Source organism: Peromyscus leucopus, chromosome 13 (genome assembly GCF_004664715.2).
Source record: "Peromyscus leucopus breed LL Stock chromosome 13, UCI_PerLeu_2.1, whole genome shotgun sequence".
NCBI classification, from domain to species: Eukaryota; Metazoa; Chordata; class Mammalia; order Rodentia; family Cricetidae; genus Peromyscus; species Peromyscus leucopus.
The window spans coordinates 58,147,295-58,165,497 of NC_051074.1; the positions used below are offsets into that span (position 1 = coordinate 58,147,295).

At 42.6% G+C, this 18,203-nt stretch overlaps 1 protein-coding gene across 1 annotated transcript in view; it reads left to right on the top strand.

The window, feature by feature from the left end:
• The first annotated feature begins 387 nt into the window (after positions 1–387).
• Positions 388–18,203, top strand: part of Dnah7 (dynein axonemal heavy chain 7) — a 257,191-nt gene continuing 239,375 nt past the window's right edge. Inside the window, exons 1-5 of the mRNA XM_037210456.1 lie at positions 388–457; positions 2,995–3,101; positions 3,478–3,637; positions 3,760–3,827; positions 9,376–9,438. Of these exons, the coding sequence (XP_037066351.1) occupies positions 388–457; positions 2,995–3,101; positions 3,478–3,637; positions 3,760–3,827; positions 9,376–9,438 (468 nt within the window). The remainder of the gene's footprint in view (positions 458–2,994; positions 3,102–3,477; positions 3,638–3,759; positions 3,828–9,375; positions 9,439–18,203) is intronic.

Sequence of the window (18,203 nt, forward strand, 5' to 3'; positions counted from 1 at the left end):
CTCACTTACTTGGACACGGAGCCTCCAATTGGTGGTGCTCTTTGGGAGAGTTTAGAAGAAGGAGGTCACTGGAGGCAGGCTTTGAGAATTTAAAGACTCACCATTTCCTGTTTGCTCTCTCTGCCTCGTGCGTGCAGCGTGGTCAGAGGAGCTTTCAGCTTCTGCTCCAGCTGCCCAGCCTCTGCTCCACCATTATCGTAAGGATTCGGTCCTTAATTACATCATCAGCCTTCGACGGTGTCCCAGCCTAAAAAGCACGTGGGCTCTCTGTGCGTCCCTCTCTTTCCTCTCCACTCCTTCCGTCTGTCCCCCTCTCCCCCCCCCAATAAAGCTCTAAAAAGGTAACCATGGCTGTGAGTCTTCCAATCAGCACTCTCCTCTGCCGGCATGGCGGCCAGCCATGAGGAGCAGCGCCACAGCGTAACCAACAATTATGAGCTCTTATCCCCCTGCAACTGTGAGCCAAATGAACTTCTTTCTTCAGTTGCCTTGGCCAGGCTGTCGTACCACAACAGGAAAGTAACCAACACTCTCCTGCTTCCCCCACCCCTTCCTCCCAGTCTCATTCATTTTCTCTTCCCCATTCTGTCTCTCTCCTCCCTTCCCCTCCTCCTCCTCTTGTTTTTTTCTTTTCTACCTTCTCTTCTTCCTTTTTCCTCTTCTTTTTTTTCTCTAGTTTTCCTTTCATTTTAAGGACATTTAAAGCAAATCTTTGAAGTTTTATATATAAATAGTTTACATGTTTTATGCATTAACCATTTAATCATGTTTCAGTTCATAGTTTGGTGGGATTAAATCTCTTGAATGGCTGTGCACTGTGGTGATATTTTATTTGTGCTCTAATAAAGCTTGCATGGAGATCAGAGGACAAAGCCAACCACTATATTAAACATAGAGGTCAGGTAGTGGTAGCACATGCCTTTAATCCTAGCATTCAGATTAGAGATCCATCGGCTCTCTATGAGTTCAAGGCCACACTGGGAATAGAGCCAGGCATGGTGGCACGCGCCTTTAATCCCAACACTAGTTAACCGTAGAGGTCTGGAGGTCTGTACAGACAGACAGGAAGTGATAGAGCTGGGCAGAAAGAGCAAAGTGATGTTACTGGTGGGGAGAGGAAGTGAGATGGCAGGGACAGAAAGGCATATAGGCGTGGGTATACAGGAAGTAGCTCTCTTTGGATGCTGAGGAGTTGGCGAGGTGAGGTTGGCTGTGGCTTGCCCTATTCCTCTGATCTCTCAGTTTTCACCCCAATATCTGGCTCCAGGTTTTTTATTAATAAGACTGTTTAGCAATTCATCTTACAGTGCACCTACCACCACCCATCTGCGAAGCTGTTCTTTTTTTTTTTTCATCTAGTAAGACTGAAATTGTGTAGCATCAAACAAGATCTCTTCATTCTCAGCCACTGGCACTCGCCATTCTCCTTTCTGTCTATATAAATTTGACTGCTCCACACATGCCATATGATGAGAATAACACAATATTTTTCCCTTTGTGGGGCCTATCTTTTGTTAGCAGAATGTCGACACAGTTCATCCATGTTGTAGTATGTTTTGGAATATACTGTATTTTGTTTTATCTATTACTCCATGTACACACATTTGGGTTCCTTTCACTTTATTATGGACATTCCTGATAGGTGTACCCACATTTGCTTGTGTCTTAGCTGCTAATTGAGTAGAATGTTTGGGTCGTGTGGCGATTCTACTTTTCTGAGTTACCGTCAAGCTGATTTTTTTTCTTAGGAGCTATACCAGGTCACACTTCCCTGTAGTGTGCAGGGTTCTAGTTTCCCTGTGCCCTTGCTAGTCTTTGTTAATATTCTGGGTATAAATCTGTATAACATGGGTATAAAATCTGTAAAACATTGTTCTTATTCCATTTTAGGGATGGTATTGCCATTTGAGGTCCTTTGGCGTTTTAGTCTTCTGATAGTGTTCTTTGTTACACGAAGGATTTAAACATGAATAGGGTTGAGTGTGTTTGGCTTCTTTTGCTGTTTTGGGTGCCAACCTAATAAGTTATCACAAAATCCAATGTCACCGAGCCAGTGGAATGGCTCAGAGGGTTAGGACACTCGCTGTCAAGCCCGATGAGCTGAGTTCAGTCCTGGGAACACACATGGTAGGAGGAGGGCAGGACAGCTCCCTGAGGCTGTGCCCTGACCTCCCCATGCTCTCCTCAGTAAAGTAAATATACAAAAGCAAAAGGAAATCAAATGCCACGAAGCCTTCCCTCTGTTTTCATTAAAGAGTTTTAAGCTGGGCGGCGGCGGCGGCGGCGGCGGCGGCGGCAGCGGCGGCGGCGGCGCACGCCTTTAATCCTAGCACTGGGGAGGCAGAGGCAGGCGGATCTCTGTGAGTTCGAGGCCAGCCTGGGCTACAGAGCGAGATCCAGGAAAGGCACCAAAGCTACAAAGAGAAACTCTGTCTCAAAAAACAAACAAACAAACAAACAAACAAAAGTTTTGGCTCTTACATTTAGGTTATCCACGTGAGTCCATTTTTGTACATGACATCAGTTGTCTCCTTCATGTTTGTGGATATCTAGTTTTCTCACCATCGCTTGTTGAAAAGGCATCGTTTCCATTACTGTAGCTTTGTACTACATTTTGAAATCAGAAATATGAGAGTTCCAAATGTGTCATTCTTTTTAAATATTGTTTGGGCCATTCGAGATCCCCTAAGCTGTCACATAAATTTTAGTTCAGGAGCCTGCCATTTCTCAACAGAAGACTTTACAGTCAGGTTTGGTGGCCTAAGTCTGTGATTCCAGCACCTGGGAGGCTGCCACAGAACGATGGAGAGCTTGCGGCCAGCCTGGGCTGTGCAGTGAGACCATCTCAAAACCAAACCCAGACAAAACTAAACAAACAGAAACTTTTCAGTAGACTTTGTTCCTCCAATAGCCGCGCAACGCCTCAGGTTTGTGTATGTGATCTTCTCTCTGCCTGGAGCAGTCCTGGCGCATCCATGTCTCCTCCTCCTTCAGACCTCAGCTTTCACATCCCGTCCACATCTTCCAGGAGAAGTGAGGAGAGCTGTGCCTCACAGCACTGTCTCTACGCTTGCCTGATGCGCCCCAAGCCCGCGCCTCAGGTACTGTCCTGACACAGAGTCTTTCCTCTAGTCAATCACGCGTGGATTTAATGAATCTCTGAATGCTGACTTTCTAGTGTCAACAGAACTGAACACCGATGCATCTGGCTCCGGTCCTGAGTGCCTTCTCATTACTGCATTTGTCCACATTGGCAATGAAATCTGCAGAAACCGCCAGGCGGTGGTGGCGCACGCCTTTAATCCCAGCACTCGGGAGGCAGAGGCAGGCGGATCTTTGTGAGTTCGAGGCCATCCTGGTCTACAGCGCGAAATCCAGGAAAGGCGCAAAGCTACACAGAGGGGAAAAAACAATCTGCAGAAACTGCTAAGGGAAGGAGTAAGGCAGAGGACCTCGCCCACCCAGATTCGTTGAAAGGTGCAGACGTCTGAGGACCCACTTCGTCATCAGCGGGTCTTCGCTCCTCGCAGCTGCCTCCTGCCCACCACCCTCAGGTGGCCCCAGGAAGCCACTCTCCTGGACCGCCCAGAAAGTTCTGGGCCTGATCACAAAGCAGCTCCCGATGACCGGAAGTGGAACCGCCAGCTTGTTGCCTAGCAACAAGGGAGGCAAGGACGCTAGAGCTCCCAGCTCCGAGAAAGAGAGAGCTGAGACTGAGAGCTGTCCAGCGGTGCACACCTCTGTCCCTGGGTCCGGGGGTCCCGCAGCAGCGATCCAGGCCGGCCGTGCACGCCTCGCAAGTCCTCGCAGCCATGAGCAGCGAGCAGGTGAGAGCGGGGCGGCCAGCCAGGGTCGCGGGTCCCGGGGTGGGCCAGGCAGACTGCGGCTCTCGGGGACCCAGCCTCGACCCCTGCGGCACCCCGGGTACTGAGCGTCTTCCTCCTGCTCCCTTCCCAACCGCGGGACCTCGCTGTCCCGGTAACTACGGAACACACCTCCTCCCCGGGACGCGCCAGCTGCGGGAGCGGCTCGACAGCGACCCCTGCTGCTCTCCCGGGGTGTTTGGGTGGCAGGAAGCCGGGCGGGATGTCAATGTGGGCTTCTTAAGTGTGTGACTTTAGGCAAACCACTTAGTCTTTCTTCTTTCTGAGGAGACAGAGACTCGCTATTGACCACACCTCTCCCACCCTAAACTGGCACAGCAGTTAGTCCTGTGGTGTTCAATAAAAGGTGCATGCCACAAGAGCTTGTAAAAATAAGTAGTTGTGAAAACAGAAGTCTTTCTTGGTTGATTTTTTTTTTTTTTTTTTTTTTTTTTTTTTTGGTTTTTTTTTCGAGACAGGGTTTCTCTGTGTAGCTTTGCGCCTTTCCTGGGACTCACTTGGTAGCCCAGGCTGGCCTCGAACTCACAGAGATCCACCTGGCTCTGCCTCCCGAGTGCTGGGATTAAAGGCGTGCGCCACCACCGCCCGGCTCCATCTGAAAATTTTAACTCAGCTTTTTTTTTCTTCTTCAGCACTTCATAGTGCTTTCTTTTGTAAGTTGTGTTTGTTGTGAAAATGGTATTAACAGGTGACTGAGGCGTTGAGGAAATGGCTCAGTGCTTAAGAGCTAGATGTTAAGTCATGAAGACATAAGCTCAAATGCCCAGCACCCACATCAAGGCCCAGAGTGACTGAGCTTGCCTGTGACCCCAGCACTGTGAGGCGCAGAGACAGGAGGATTGCTGGGACTTCCCACCCATCAGCTTAGTTTCTGGTTCAGTGAGAAACCCGTCTCAAAGTAGTAAGTCAGCAAGCAACTGTGTGTAGGCAGGGGCACCCCCATACACACGTGGACATACCGAACACACACATACACATGAACACACTGTACACACACATTCACACTCACACACACTCATACATACATATACACATGCACATGGACATACTACACACACATATTCACACTCACACATACAAACACACACATGGGTATGCCCCACACACTCACACACAGGCCCATACTCATACACACATACACACACAGAGACACAGACATACACATACACACACATACACAAAGACACACTCATAGACACAGACACACACTCACAGACCCACACAGACACACACGCACAGAAAGAGTTTGTAAACCCTTGTTGCGCTGGTCAGGCTTTTTGCTGTGACAAAGCCGAGCAAGGCACGTCACGGAGGGGACGGTGTATTTTGGCTCAAGGTTGTAGGGGTCACTTGGCTCTGGGTGTTTCTGGGCACTGAACCAACACACTACATCTAGGCAAGGGGGGCATGGGGAGTAAAGCTGCTCACCCCGCAGCAGCCAGAAGGCAGAGAGCCCTGAGGAGGAGGCTGGAGAAAGATGAGCATGCTGAAGGCAAACCCCCAAAAGTCCATGTCCTTCAACCAGGTCCTACCTCTCCACAGCACATTCCGTCATACGCTTACGTTAATGTGTAGATGAAAATAGCATCCTCATGAGCATCACCAGCAGGCACCGTGCCTCAACTCGGTGAGCCTTTTGGAAAGACATGTCATATCTATATTATAACATCTACAGTTCTAGATTATATAGGTTATAGATTAACAGCAGACAACGTCAAGCCTCTAACTTATTAACCAAATCAGTAATAGCTACCTAAATGCTCAAGAAAATTTTATTTCAGAATTTTTGAAAAGTCATATAATAAATTGAGAAGGAAGAAACAGGTGCTATGATTCATATATCAAAGTATAATTAGTCACGAGTGGTACAATAACAAATGAGCAAAGATCCACCCAAATTTCAGATACACGTGACAAAAAATAAACAAACAAACAAAAACCACAACACACACCCGAGCATCCACTAGACCTCACTGTGTGAGAGCATTGTGCTCCCACGTCTTAACAAGATCGCAAATCATTGCCATCCATAATTGAGTAGCTCCTTTGCTTAATGGGCAAATCAGTCTTTGGCCCAGCCATGGGACCACAGTCTATACTGTCAAATCTAAAATACTGCTTTTATGCAATGTACAGTGGTTTTCTGGAAAGCTAGTTCCCATAATTCCTCCCACCTATCCAGCTAGAGCTCAGAAGCAGCCGTTAAACAATCACTGGAAGCTGAGCATGCTTCCTCTTTCTAAAAGTGACATTGGGTACCAACGCGATTGTCTTGCCACAACCTCCAGAAGGGCCATGTTCCATTGGAGAAACCTCGGAATCCACGAGAATGGGCATTATTAACCATCTGGGATTCTTAGCACTGTCTCAAGCAGCAGAGGGCTCTCTCCTCCCGTTTTTTGGTTGATTTTGTAATTTTAAAAGTCATCTTGATGCTTTCCTCTATGCTAATTTGGAGTACAGTTTTCCTTTTGAAAAGATGAAAGTTTTATACTTTAATCCAAAACAAATAGAATGGATTAAATTTTCGGAAATTCCATTTTAACGTGACATTTGCTTATGTATTCATTCCATTTGAAGAAGAGAGCAGGTGGCAGAATCGTATTTACCGAGGAGGTTTTAACATATTCATCTCATTAGTGGAAGGTTGAGAGGGACATGGCATTTTTCAGAGATAGCTGTCTGGGTTTTTCTCTTAAGTTAGGTATTTAAAGAGAAATATAAGTCTTTTGCGGTTGCTCATTTCATTTTTAAAACTAGTATTAAAAAAAAAAAAACCCAAACTCCAGACACTTAGAGATTCTGTTGAAGAAGTTTCCAGAGTTTAAAAGTGTCACTATTCAAAGGAAAGTCCTCTCAAACTGACTGTAGCTTGCAGGCAGCGGGGTGGGAACTGCTGTAGCCTTGCCGTGCTTAGCACTTTTTAAAGTTACACACACAAGTGGTTGTCATTCATCTGCCATGGTCATCCTGTTTGCCTTCTTCTTTTAAAGAACTACTTTTATTTTTTCATGTGCGTGAGAGTTTTGCCTCTGTGTACACTGTGTGTGCAGTGTCCTGAGAGGCTAGGAGAGGGCATTATAGTCCTGGCATTAGAACTATAGACACCTGTGCACTGCCATGCGGGTGCTGGGACGGAGCCCAGCAAAAGCAGGCTCTCTGCAAAAGGAACAAGCTCTCTTAACCTCAAAGCCATCTCTCCAGCCCCTCATCATATCATCTTAATATCATCAAAAAGAAGCCGTGAAAAAGTTTTCTGTAAGACCAATGCCATAGTGGCAGCTTTATCAACCATAGCTCTAACATGAGGCACTCATGTTTTTAACTAGCCTGTTAAATTTTATTCTTGAAACAAAGTCTTACTATGTGGTTGAGATTGACTTTGAACTCATACAATCCTCCTGTCTCAGTTTCCCGAGTACTGGGATACAAGTACACGACATCATGTCTAATAACCCTATCACATTTTGAGAAGCTATTGTCAACATAACAGGAAAAAAATTGTCACTTTAACAGAAACCTTTGCTTGCCATGGCTAATGCTTTGGTTGTATAACAAATTTTTTACAATATCTCTTCTAAGAGGCCAGTAGATGAAAACCGACAGAAAAATCTGAATACAAAGCTAGACTTGACTACTCAAGGAGGAACTAGACTGCTCAGCAATTTCATTGTGGAATATAAATGTACACCAAAAGTTCCTACAGAAAACACGTGGAATATTTAGAAAGAGACCTTCTGCAGAGGTATCGGTGGGGTTCAGGGAGCACACACGAGGTGAGGCAAGCTTTCCTTTAGAACAGTAGTTCTCAACCTCTAAGTTGTGACCCATTTGGGTGTCAAACGACCCTTTCACAGGGTTCACATAGCAGATATCCTGCACATCAAATATTCACATAACGATTCATAACAGAAGCAAAATCCAGTTAAGAAGTAGAAACAAAATAATTTTATGGTTGGGGGTCACCACAAGACGAGGAACTGTATAAAGGTCGGGAACTGCTGATTCAGCTCCACAGAACCACAGAACTTGGACATAAATATCCCAACTCCCTTTTCTCCTGGTGGTCAGGAATTTGGGATGCAATGAGAGCATTGATTATTCCTGTCCGGAAGTTAGAAGACTAAGCCCTCGGATGATGCCCTTATATATAATCTACCGTCTCCATCACAGAGCAGGAAAACGGTAGAGGTTCAGCCTGGGGCAAAGAATGTAACTATCACAGAAGTTGTCGAAAACAGATGAAGCCATCATAGAAACTGTCATAAGCAGATGCATTTTCCTGTTCACAAACCATTGGGGCCTGGGGATACAGCTCTCTGGTAGAGTGCTTGCCTAGCACTTTGAGACCCCAGATTCAAATCTTCTTTAATGATACTTTCTTTATAGCTTAATTAAAACATCTTACATTTCATTTTCTTTCCAAATTAATTCCTGGGCACACCAAGGGAAGCCAAAGGACAACTAAAGAAGTCTATTCTTTCGTTCCATTGTGGGGGTCTAGGCGATTAAACTCAGGCTATTGGCTTTAGTGGCAAGGGCCTTAATTGCAAGGCCATCTGTCCTGGTTAAGTGGTTTTAATTTTATTCAATTAATTTTGTCAACATGACATAAGCTAGAGCCACCTGAAAAGAGGAAAACTTGGTTGAGAAAAGGCCCCTATTGGCCTGTAGGCAAGTCCATGGGGGCGTTTTTCTTGATTGATGTGGAAGGGTCCAGCCCACTGTGGGTGGCGCCATACCTGGGCAGATGGTTCTGGAGTATATAACAAGGCAGGCTGAGTAAGTCAAGAGGAACAAGCCAGTTAGTGGTGTTCCTCCATGGTCTCTGTTTTAGTTCCTGCCTTGGTTTCCCCTAATGATGGGGTATAACTCGTAAGCCAAATAAGGTGTCCCTCCCCAAGTGGCTCTGGCCATGGTGTTTGTCATGGCAATAGAAACCATAAATGAGCCTCCATCTTACCAGCCCTAAAACTGTTCCTCAATTTCTTTTTTTTTTTTTAAAAAAAAAAAGATTTATTTATTTTTTATTATGTATACAGTGTTCTGCTTGCATGTATGCCTGCAGGACAGAAGAGGGCACCAGACCTCATTACAGGTGGTTGTGAGCCATCATGTGGTTGCTGGGAATTGAACTCAGGACCTCTGGAAGAGTAACCAGTGCTCTTAACTGTTGAGCCATCTCTCCAGCCCAACTGTTTCTCAATTTCAACTTTGGACTGTGTACTATAGTGTCTAAAGCGTGTATGCATGAACTTTGTATCCTACAACCTTCTGAATGAACTAATAGCTTTAATAGTTTCTTGGTATATTTATAAGATTTCTAAATATAAGATCATACCGTCAGTAATTTGTGTTATTTTGGATGATATGGATATGGATAATTAGGATATTTTGGATGATATGTGGTTGACTTTATAGAAAATGTAAAATTTGGCTGGGTGAATTAAATTTAGCAACAATAAGTAAACAGTTTTTCCCCCCCACATAGGATAAACTATCTGGCAAAGAAAAAGGCAAGGCACCGGTGAGATTCCTGCCGCAGTTGTCTACGGTAATCTGTTAATATATCATTATGTTTATTCTGTTATGATAGTCTTGCTTACTACTGTCTGATTTCAAATTCTGTGTTCCAGCTGATTCTATCTTGACAGAAAAAATACAGTGTGATACATATCCTAGGAAAACCACTTTCTTAAAACCACTTTCTTAATAAAATCACTGCATTTGTAATTTCTAGCATGGATGGAGCTAAGAATTCCAAATGACCTCAAGGGGGCAGTGTGTGTGTGTGTGTGTGTGTGTGTGTGTGTGTGTGTGTGTGTGAGAGAGAGAGAGAGAGAGAGAGAGAGAGAGAGAGAGAGAGAGAGAGAGAGAGTTGGTGTCAGTTTACAGCTTCATGTCTGGCTTTGTGACCTTCAGGAGCCACTTACTTTTCTGAACCTCCTTTGAAAGTTCAAAACTGAGAGGATTTGTTAATATCTGAGGAGATGGCTCTCCTAGTGCTAAATGGCTGTACTACAAAAGATTTTTGTAGATCTTGGCTTTTATTTTCATTATAAATTATCACTGTCTATGGAAAAGGCAGCTAATAGGCATTGTTAGTGGATAACACATTGCAAAAGTTAGATCCCACTACAGTAAACTTACCATGTATTAATTATGTTGGATTTAATGACATGGAGTTACATTCTTATGACTCCTAAGAGTTGGGTTTAAGTAGAGTTTTAGAACAGATATTGTTTTGAAACATATTTTAAAGACTCAGGATGAAATACATGATGGAATATTTGCATTGCTTCATATAGGGAAGATTCCTAACAATTTGAATTTTCTTCAGTTAAAAAAAAATAAATGCAACAAAACAAAAACTTAAATGAAACATCAAGGGAATAATCTCAAACATTTCAAAGCACTCATGTTTTAATTTTCAGTCTATTTGCATTGTTAACAGCAGATTTTAGAAGCTTTATAAAGTAAAATCGTAAGTTTCTTACATCTATGAATGCCTACTTTATGTTTTCTAGTTCACAAATCAAAGAACTGAAGTGAAATAGACAGTTTCTCTTTAAAATTTAACAAATTATAAAATCGAAAGTGTTGCTCTTGGGGTGCCTGGGTCTGTTAGACTCATGTTCACTCACTGAACAAATATTTGGAGCTCAGATGAATGATTCTTTCAAGCCAACAAACCATACAGTTATTTCAAATATGTTTTCTGGCTGACTTAAAATCTTACAATGTACTCATATTTGAGAGTATCTTAGAGTTTTTCCTTTGTATTCTCAAGGCATTTATGCTTTATGAGAAATCATACTTTTGAGATACTTTAGAAATAATCTATTGCCTTGTTTGTATTTAAACATCAAGTTCACACTTGGGGTAAAGCACTCCAGCAGCCCTAAGACTAGAGTGAAATCCTTCACAGGCTTTCAGGTCTCTGATCGCTCCAGTGGAAATCAAGGTTGACTCAGCATTGGTGGCTGCAGCCTCTGAGCTGGGGAACCATTTCTCACCTTTCTTTGCACACTTCACTCTCACCACTTCTGTAAACTTTAAATCTCCTGTGGAGAAAGATGAGAGTGGAGAAATGGAAGGGCAGAGGAAGGGTGGGAAGGTCTGCATTCTGTCAACTTGAGGCATCATGACAGGAGTATCTGACAGGAAGGACTTGCATACAGCTAATTTATTTGGGACATGATCCCGAGAGCAAGAGAAGGGGGAGAATCAAAGAGTTAGTGGTCTGAGCCTCAAGTTGGTTCTACCAGTAGGAAACTGAGGCAGTCCTGTCATGATCGGAGATGACAGAATACATCCTGGAATTGTCCATCATTAATCCCAGCACTTGGGAGGCAGAGGCAGGTGAATGTCTCTGAGTTCAAGGTCAGCCTGGTCTACAGAGCAAGTTCTAGAACAGCTAGAGTTACACAGAAAACCCCTGTCTTGGAAAGAAAGAAAGAAAGAAAGAAAGAAAGAAAGGAAGGAAGGAAGAGAGAAAGAGAGAGAGAGAGAGAGAGAGAGAGAGAGAGAGAGAGAGAGAGAAAGAAAGAAAGAAAGAAAGAAAGAAAGAAAGAAAGAAAGAAAGAAAGGCATTTATCTAACTCCCTTCATCTTGTATTGATAGAGAATTGCTCCTGGGGATACCAGTTCTTACACTGTTGTGGCTGCTTGTGTGTGGGGACAGAGTGGACTTTTCCTAGAGCTTATGCTATGGCATTAAAGTAGCGCCACCTCCCTCCCTCCCTGCAGAAAGACAAATACATTTTTTTGGGGGGGGAAATAGTGCCATAAATTGAGTGTAGAACAGAACTGTTTACTACAGCCATGCTTGTAGTGACTGGTGAGACCGTGAAGATAGAAATGATTTGAAACACCAGAGCTATGTGATGCTCTGGCTTAGATGTGGCTACTGTTTTTGGTTAGTCAGAAAACCATCCTGCAAAAACATTCTGCAAGATACATATTCTACACTGAAGTATAATAAGGAAATATTAAAGTCCTCCCTAACCTTTTCCACCTAGAAGGCTAATGAACCTGGGAAGAATAGCCTGGTGGTGCATAGTCTACAAGTCAGGTCTGTGAGGAAGTTTATGTAGTAAACTGATATTGATAGGTGTCTTCTGGATATTGCCTGTTCCCTGACATGAAAGTTCCAGAGCAGGTAAACCATAACATCTCATAGAGTTCTTCTCATTCTCCCCAAAGGGGAGCCTTCCCCTCTGAGAATATCTATTATATCATTTATCATGGAAATATGCTGATTCTCCCTCTGTCATCATGTGGTCTGTGAGGAATTGTAGCAGTGACATCTGGGATACAGTACTGGGAAGATGACAATCTGGTATTTGTATTGTCTGGAGCTCATTGCCATTCTTTAATCCTCTGTACCCCTTTTCTTATGTTTAAAAAAGGCCTGGTTAACAATTTTGTAATTTTCTAATGTAAATGTAAAGTCAACATTATTTTAGCATCCGTTTATCGAGTTTACTTAGTAAACCTAGGCAGACTGAGGGTATGAGAGAGCAGGACCAGGGATGTGCACACGTATGATTCAGAAATAACTTAAATTGTAAAGAATGGTATGCACATTCAGAGGCGATCGCCTACAGTTGGAATTAAAAAGACAAAATAAACCTTTAAAATCCCTATCTTGAACAAAGGCTCAGATTTTTAACACGGGGATACTATTAGAGTAATGTAGCTGAGTTTCTCTGGTCCCATCCAGCCTTGTGGTCACATATTTCTCTGGTCCTGCCTGGTTCCAGAGTCCCACAGCCATTTGTAAAATAATCACTCAGAGGCTTAATATTAATTGCAAATTATATGGCCTGTGGGTCAAGCTTCTTGCTAGCCAGCTCTTACAACTGAACTCAACTCATAACTATTAATCTGTGTATCCTCATATGTCCCATGGCTTTACCTGCGTCCCATTACTTGTTGTTCCTTGGACAGTGGTTTGACGTCTCCCCTTATTACTCTCCTTTCTCCTCTCACTATCGCTCTTGGATTTTCTGGCCTGGCTCCATCCTGCCCTACCATAGGCCAATGCAGCTTTATTTATTAGCCAATGGGAGTAACACATATTTACAGCATACAGAATAATATCCCACAGCAATTTCCTTTTTCTGTCTAATCAAAAAGGAAGGTTTTAACTTTAACATAGTAAAATGATATATAATAGAGCAGTTATCAAGCAAGAATTACAGTTACAATATCTAGTCTATTTGTATTTGGCAAATTTAAAGAAAATATTCTATCATCTATCCTATATTTGTGAGTCTAAAGTTTTATATCTAATTTATCTTTTATCATAACTAAAGAAAATTATATCTAGTCCTCAACTCCATCAAATACCCCAGAAGGATATGATATTACCTAAGCAAACAGGAAATGCATTGTAATCAACTTCTAAAATTCTGGAAATGACAGAGACAGCTGGCTACTTGGATAGTCACCTAAAATTCCTCTGCAATGTTGGGTCATCCATCTTCAGCCTATAGGTCTAGAGTCTCTCAGTCACTTTTCCTGGTGTCCTGTAGAATATCTGGCAGTTTCCTCTCTGAAGCAGGAAACTGAAGGACCATGTCACCTTGTTTTGGTAAAATTTAATGGTCATTTTCCTATGAGTCCTGTATGTCCAGTTTATACAACATATTATCAAGCAATTCAGGCTAGAGTAGCTTCTTGCACAAATGGCTATTTATGCCATAAAGAACGCAAATTCCATATGAAGTTTCCTCAATGCCCATCATCATCTTTGAAGTAATTGGTGCTGCCAGGAGCAGACAAGCCTCATTGTCCAGAAAAATCTAAGTTCTTAAAATATTTTAAATATGATGTTCTGTAGGTCTTTAAAGTGTGTGAAGATTACCTCCCTAACTGAATTATATTTTTGTATATCTAAAAAACTTAATTTATAGGACTATAAGTTTGATTATCATAAAATGACTATTTTGTATTTTTAATTATATATTACAATTTTAAATGAGTTGCATAAACATAATACCTTAAACAAGAATAGAAATATATACATAGTATAACAAAATTAGCTTTAAATTTGTATTAATAAAATAAAATCCATAGCAATGTAAAACATTTCAAACAAGTTGTTGCTCTTTAAAAGTAGATTCAATAACCTACCCTTTTATCCCATCATATCTATATCTCCTTTTCTTTTTTAAAAAGAGATTGCATTTATAATAAATCTCCTTTAAATAAAAATAAACATTTATAAACAATATTTTGGGAATTTGGGACTAGCTTTTCATACTACTTCCTGTTGGTTGGGGGTGTTGACAATCTTAGGGAGATCCTGAGAAAATTCAGGATAATGGTCAAGTCCTGACTGGAGTAGTCTGTGAGGCTGTATTGTCTGAGCTAGGTGCTTTGAAGCTATTTTGGATGTTGGATCATCTGGAAACCTCTGGGGGGGGGGGGTGTCTTCCTTGATGGGACCATATTAACTTGGAAGGAATCCACAGGTTCTATGGAAACAAAAGCAGAACCTCTTTTCCAAAGCAACATATCCTTAGACATAAATTTTGAAGTCAAGATAACTTTAAAATATACATGTTGGTTTAACTTAGTTGCTTTTACAATCAAATGTCTCTCTCCAGTTAAAAATCCCAAAGACAATGTAATAATCTGCAGTATCCAGATTCTTTGTGTAATTTTCATCTTTACATGGCTTAACTTCTATATTATTCTTATTGTCTCTTTAAAGACTTTATTTTTTTAAACTATTGATTTCTTTATATAACTGTCTATATTCCTTTTTTCTCTCTTTCAAGCCTATGTATATTTTTATATGTATTGTAAATCGTTTAGAGTTTTATGTCATCTGAATCTGGCTTATTGTGAATCTGTAATCATTTTCTGACCATTGATTTAATCTGTAGTGTGGCTAGAACCAAAGTGGCAGCCTTGGCTGCTGACTGTCTACCTCAGCTTCCCAACATGGTGGAGGTTGCCTACCACCAACAGTGGGTCTATGCCTCTGACAAGCAGCGTGTAGCCCAGAAACTTTTTTTTTTGTCTGTACTAGCAAAAGCTAAATTCACCATGCAGTGTGCTACATGGTGGGACTCTGCCATGCTGTTGGTCAAGCCCACACACTGAGGCATCTCTGTATCATGGCTTGCCTAAGAGACATGACTAGGAAGCAACTCTTGGCTCCATTTTAGGAACCCTGCCCCTTTTAAAGCTTATTTGGTTTTTGGGTAGAAATTTCTGCCCCACATTGGGCGCCAAAGGTAGCTGAAAGTTTCTTTGGTCCCACCCAGCCCTGCGGTCCCATGTTTCTCTGGTCCTGCCTGGTTTCACAGTCCCACAGCCACTTATAAAATAATCACTCAGAGGCTTAATATTAATTGCAAATTATATGGCCCGTATGTCAGGCTTCTTGCTAGCTACCTCTTATAACTGAACTCAACTCATAACTATTAATCTATGTATTGTCGTGTGTTCTGGGCTTTACCTGCATCCCATTACATGTTGCTCTTTGGACATCATTTTGGCATTTCTCCTTACTCTCCTTTCATGATCTCTCTTGAATTTTCCCACCTGGCTCCATCCTGCCCTGCCATAGGCCAATGCAGCTTTATTTAATAGCCAATGGGAGTAACACATATTCCTAGCATACAGAAAGACGTCCCACAGATAGTAATTAACTTCAGCTGCTATAACACACTTTCAAATTTTGGAGATTTGACCAGACACAATTATTCCTTGCCATTATGAAATGTGACAGACATCAAGTAGCCTTCCTCCATCTTACAGTTATGCTTCTGGGGGCACATGGCCTTCATGCTTGTGGGTGCAAGGGTGAGTGATGGAGGACACATTCCCAGCTCTTGACCATCTTTGTGTCTGTGCAGTGCAGGCCATACTGACCATCTGCTATGTCTACTCATTACAGGTCATATGTCAACAAAGAGGAGAATTGGAAAGCAGATAATTTGGATAATGTGAATGAGTGCTTTGAAGATCAAGCTGAAATTTTGTTTCTCCTTTACTGGGAATTTGTTAATGTTTCTGAACAGTGCTCTCAGGAAGGCTGGGGTGGCCTTCTGATACAGCACTGTCTGTAAATCAAGACTCAAATCTTCTACTGCCTGCCTTATTTAAAAATAATGTCAGCCTAGCCCCACTGCTGACCCTAGTCTCTTTATACATGTGTGTTTACTGTTTCTAGAAATATGTATGGGATAGCATTTTGTGTGCCCTTGTATGGTCATAGGGTAACAGAATCATTTGTCCTTAAACTGACATACCTTTGAAAGAGAAAGTGCTACTACTTATGCATAGGCAAGAGGTATAAATTGGAGCTGTGTCCCATAAATTATTATTAAGGTCACCATAAGAGGGACTACGTAACTTAATGTTGCTAGCCAGAGCCAAAAGTCCATGTCCTCCATGACATAACAGCACCCATCTATGCAGCCCTGCCTCCCCTTTCCCTGCTCCCTTTTTTTTTTTTTTTAAGTTTCCCACTCAAACATAACTTTTCAGTGTCTTCCTCTCATTCCTAGATGGAAGTCTAGCACACCCCTATCTCTTCACTCTGATGTTCTCTATTGTGTCATTACTTCTTGACATTATTTGATATATCCATCCTGAAATCGCTGCCCATAGGTCCACTAGAATGCAGGCATCATGAGGGGAGGACCAGACTGTCCATAAATGTAGACCCACTGCTTGAGTAGAGCCCAGCATAGAGTAGCGGCTCAGTAGTTCCTTATTTAAAAGAAATGGCTTGCCTTTGAATTGAGTTAACCCAAGTGCCCCATCACCCACCCCAACATTCTCTCTCAAGCTTGCTCTTCTTCTTTGACCTCTAATTCCTGATGCTCTCCCTGTCCTTAGTAAGAGCATTGTTATCCTTCTCTGCGGAAATCCAATTGTGTTTCAAGGTTGGCTTCTGTCAGTTTTTCTTCTGAAACTCTCCTTGACTGTTCTCCTCTGTATTCTGTCCTGGATAAAAGACATCATAGTTTATATGTGAGACAGGAAACATGTCATTTCTCATCTGCATAAAAGGCATGAAAGTGGTACAACAGTACTTATCTCAAAAAATTTAACTATTAAATGTGCTACTTTATATAATAATCTATGGAGTATGCCAAATATAATGTAATCAACATAAAATATGATCTTTTAAATTTGAGGAATTACAGTGAGATAATTTACATCCTCTGTTTTGAATTTTCTTCAAAATCCAGCGTATGTTTTATTTGTAGATACATTTCAGTTCCATAAAGCCACATTTCAAGTGACTAGCAGCCACAGATGACCAATGATGCTACCTGGGCAGTACCAATGTAAAGAACGAGGTGGAAAATGGAACCGCCACCCTCCATAGGTCTGAAGGAGAGTGCTCAAGAAACATGCTGGCAAGATCCATTGCATCCACAAAGCTCAGACTCGGACCTCACGCGAGATGATGTGGCTGTGGCTCACCAGAGGTGGAGGCATTTGCTAGGTGGTGCAGGCCTGCAGGAGGGTAGATGGCACCTGCTGGTGTAGGCAGATTTTTCTGTCCCACCAAACCATGACACAGAGATTTATTATGAATGAGGAAAGCCTGGCTGTTAGCTTAGGCTTGTTTCTGACTAACTCTTACAACTTAAATTAACCCGTATCTTTTAATCTACGTTCTACCACATGTTTTACACCTCTATCCCATTTTATGGGTCTGACTCATTCCATGTCTAGTTGGCTTCTCGTAGCATCTCCGCCTTTCTTCTTCCCAGTATTCTCTCTGCCCTAAACACTTTGCCTAGCAATTGGCCCTTTAGCTTTTTATCAAGCCAATCACAGTGACATATATTCACACAATGTAAAAGAATAGTCCACAACATGCTGGAATGCTGAAATCTTAAAAGGTGTTCCCTCTCTCTGGCACTTAGTGAAACCTGTGGAGAGCCACCATGAAATGCCAGTGAAATGCTGGAGGATGTCTGCACTAGGTCAGCCACATGCAAGTGGAGAGGGCGCCCACCGACCAGGGTGCCGATTGCTGGCAGTCACACTAACAGAGTATGAGAAAAAACACAGGGACCCGGAAGAAAGACCCTGTCTTACAGGTCTCCTTGGCATCTTCTGATAGTGTACTGGTGGCAATGGAGAAACATTGAGGGTATCCAAGGGGAGCAGAAAGGGTCAGTTTGCAGCTGAGGGCCATAGCATTGGCAGCTGGCCCGACACACAACTGGTATCCGCTTTAGACACCCAAACATTCTGTCCCTAACCCCAGCAGTGCGTCCCGCCCCCCCCCCCGCCCCCCCCCCCCCCCCCCCCGACCCGGCCGGGGACATTCCT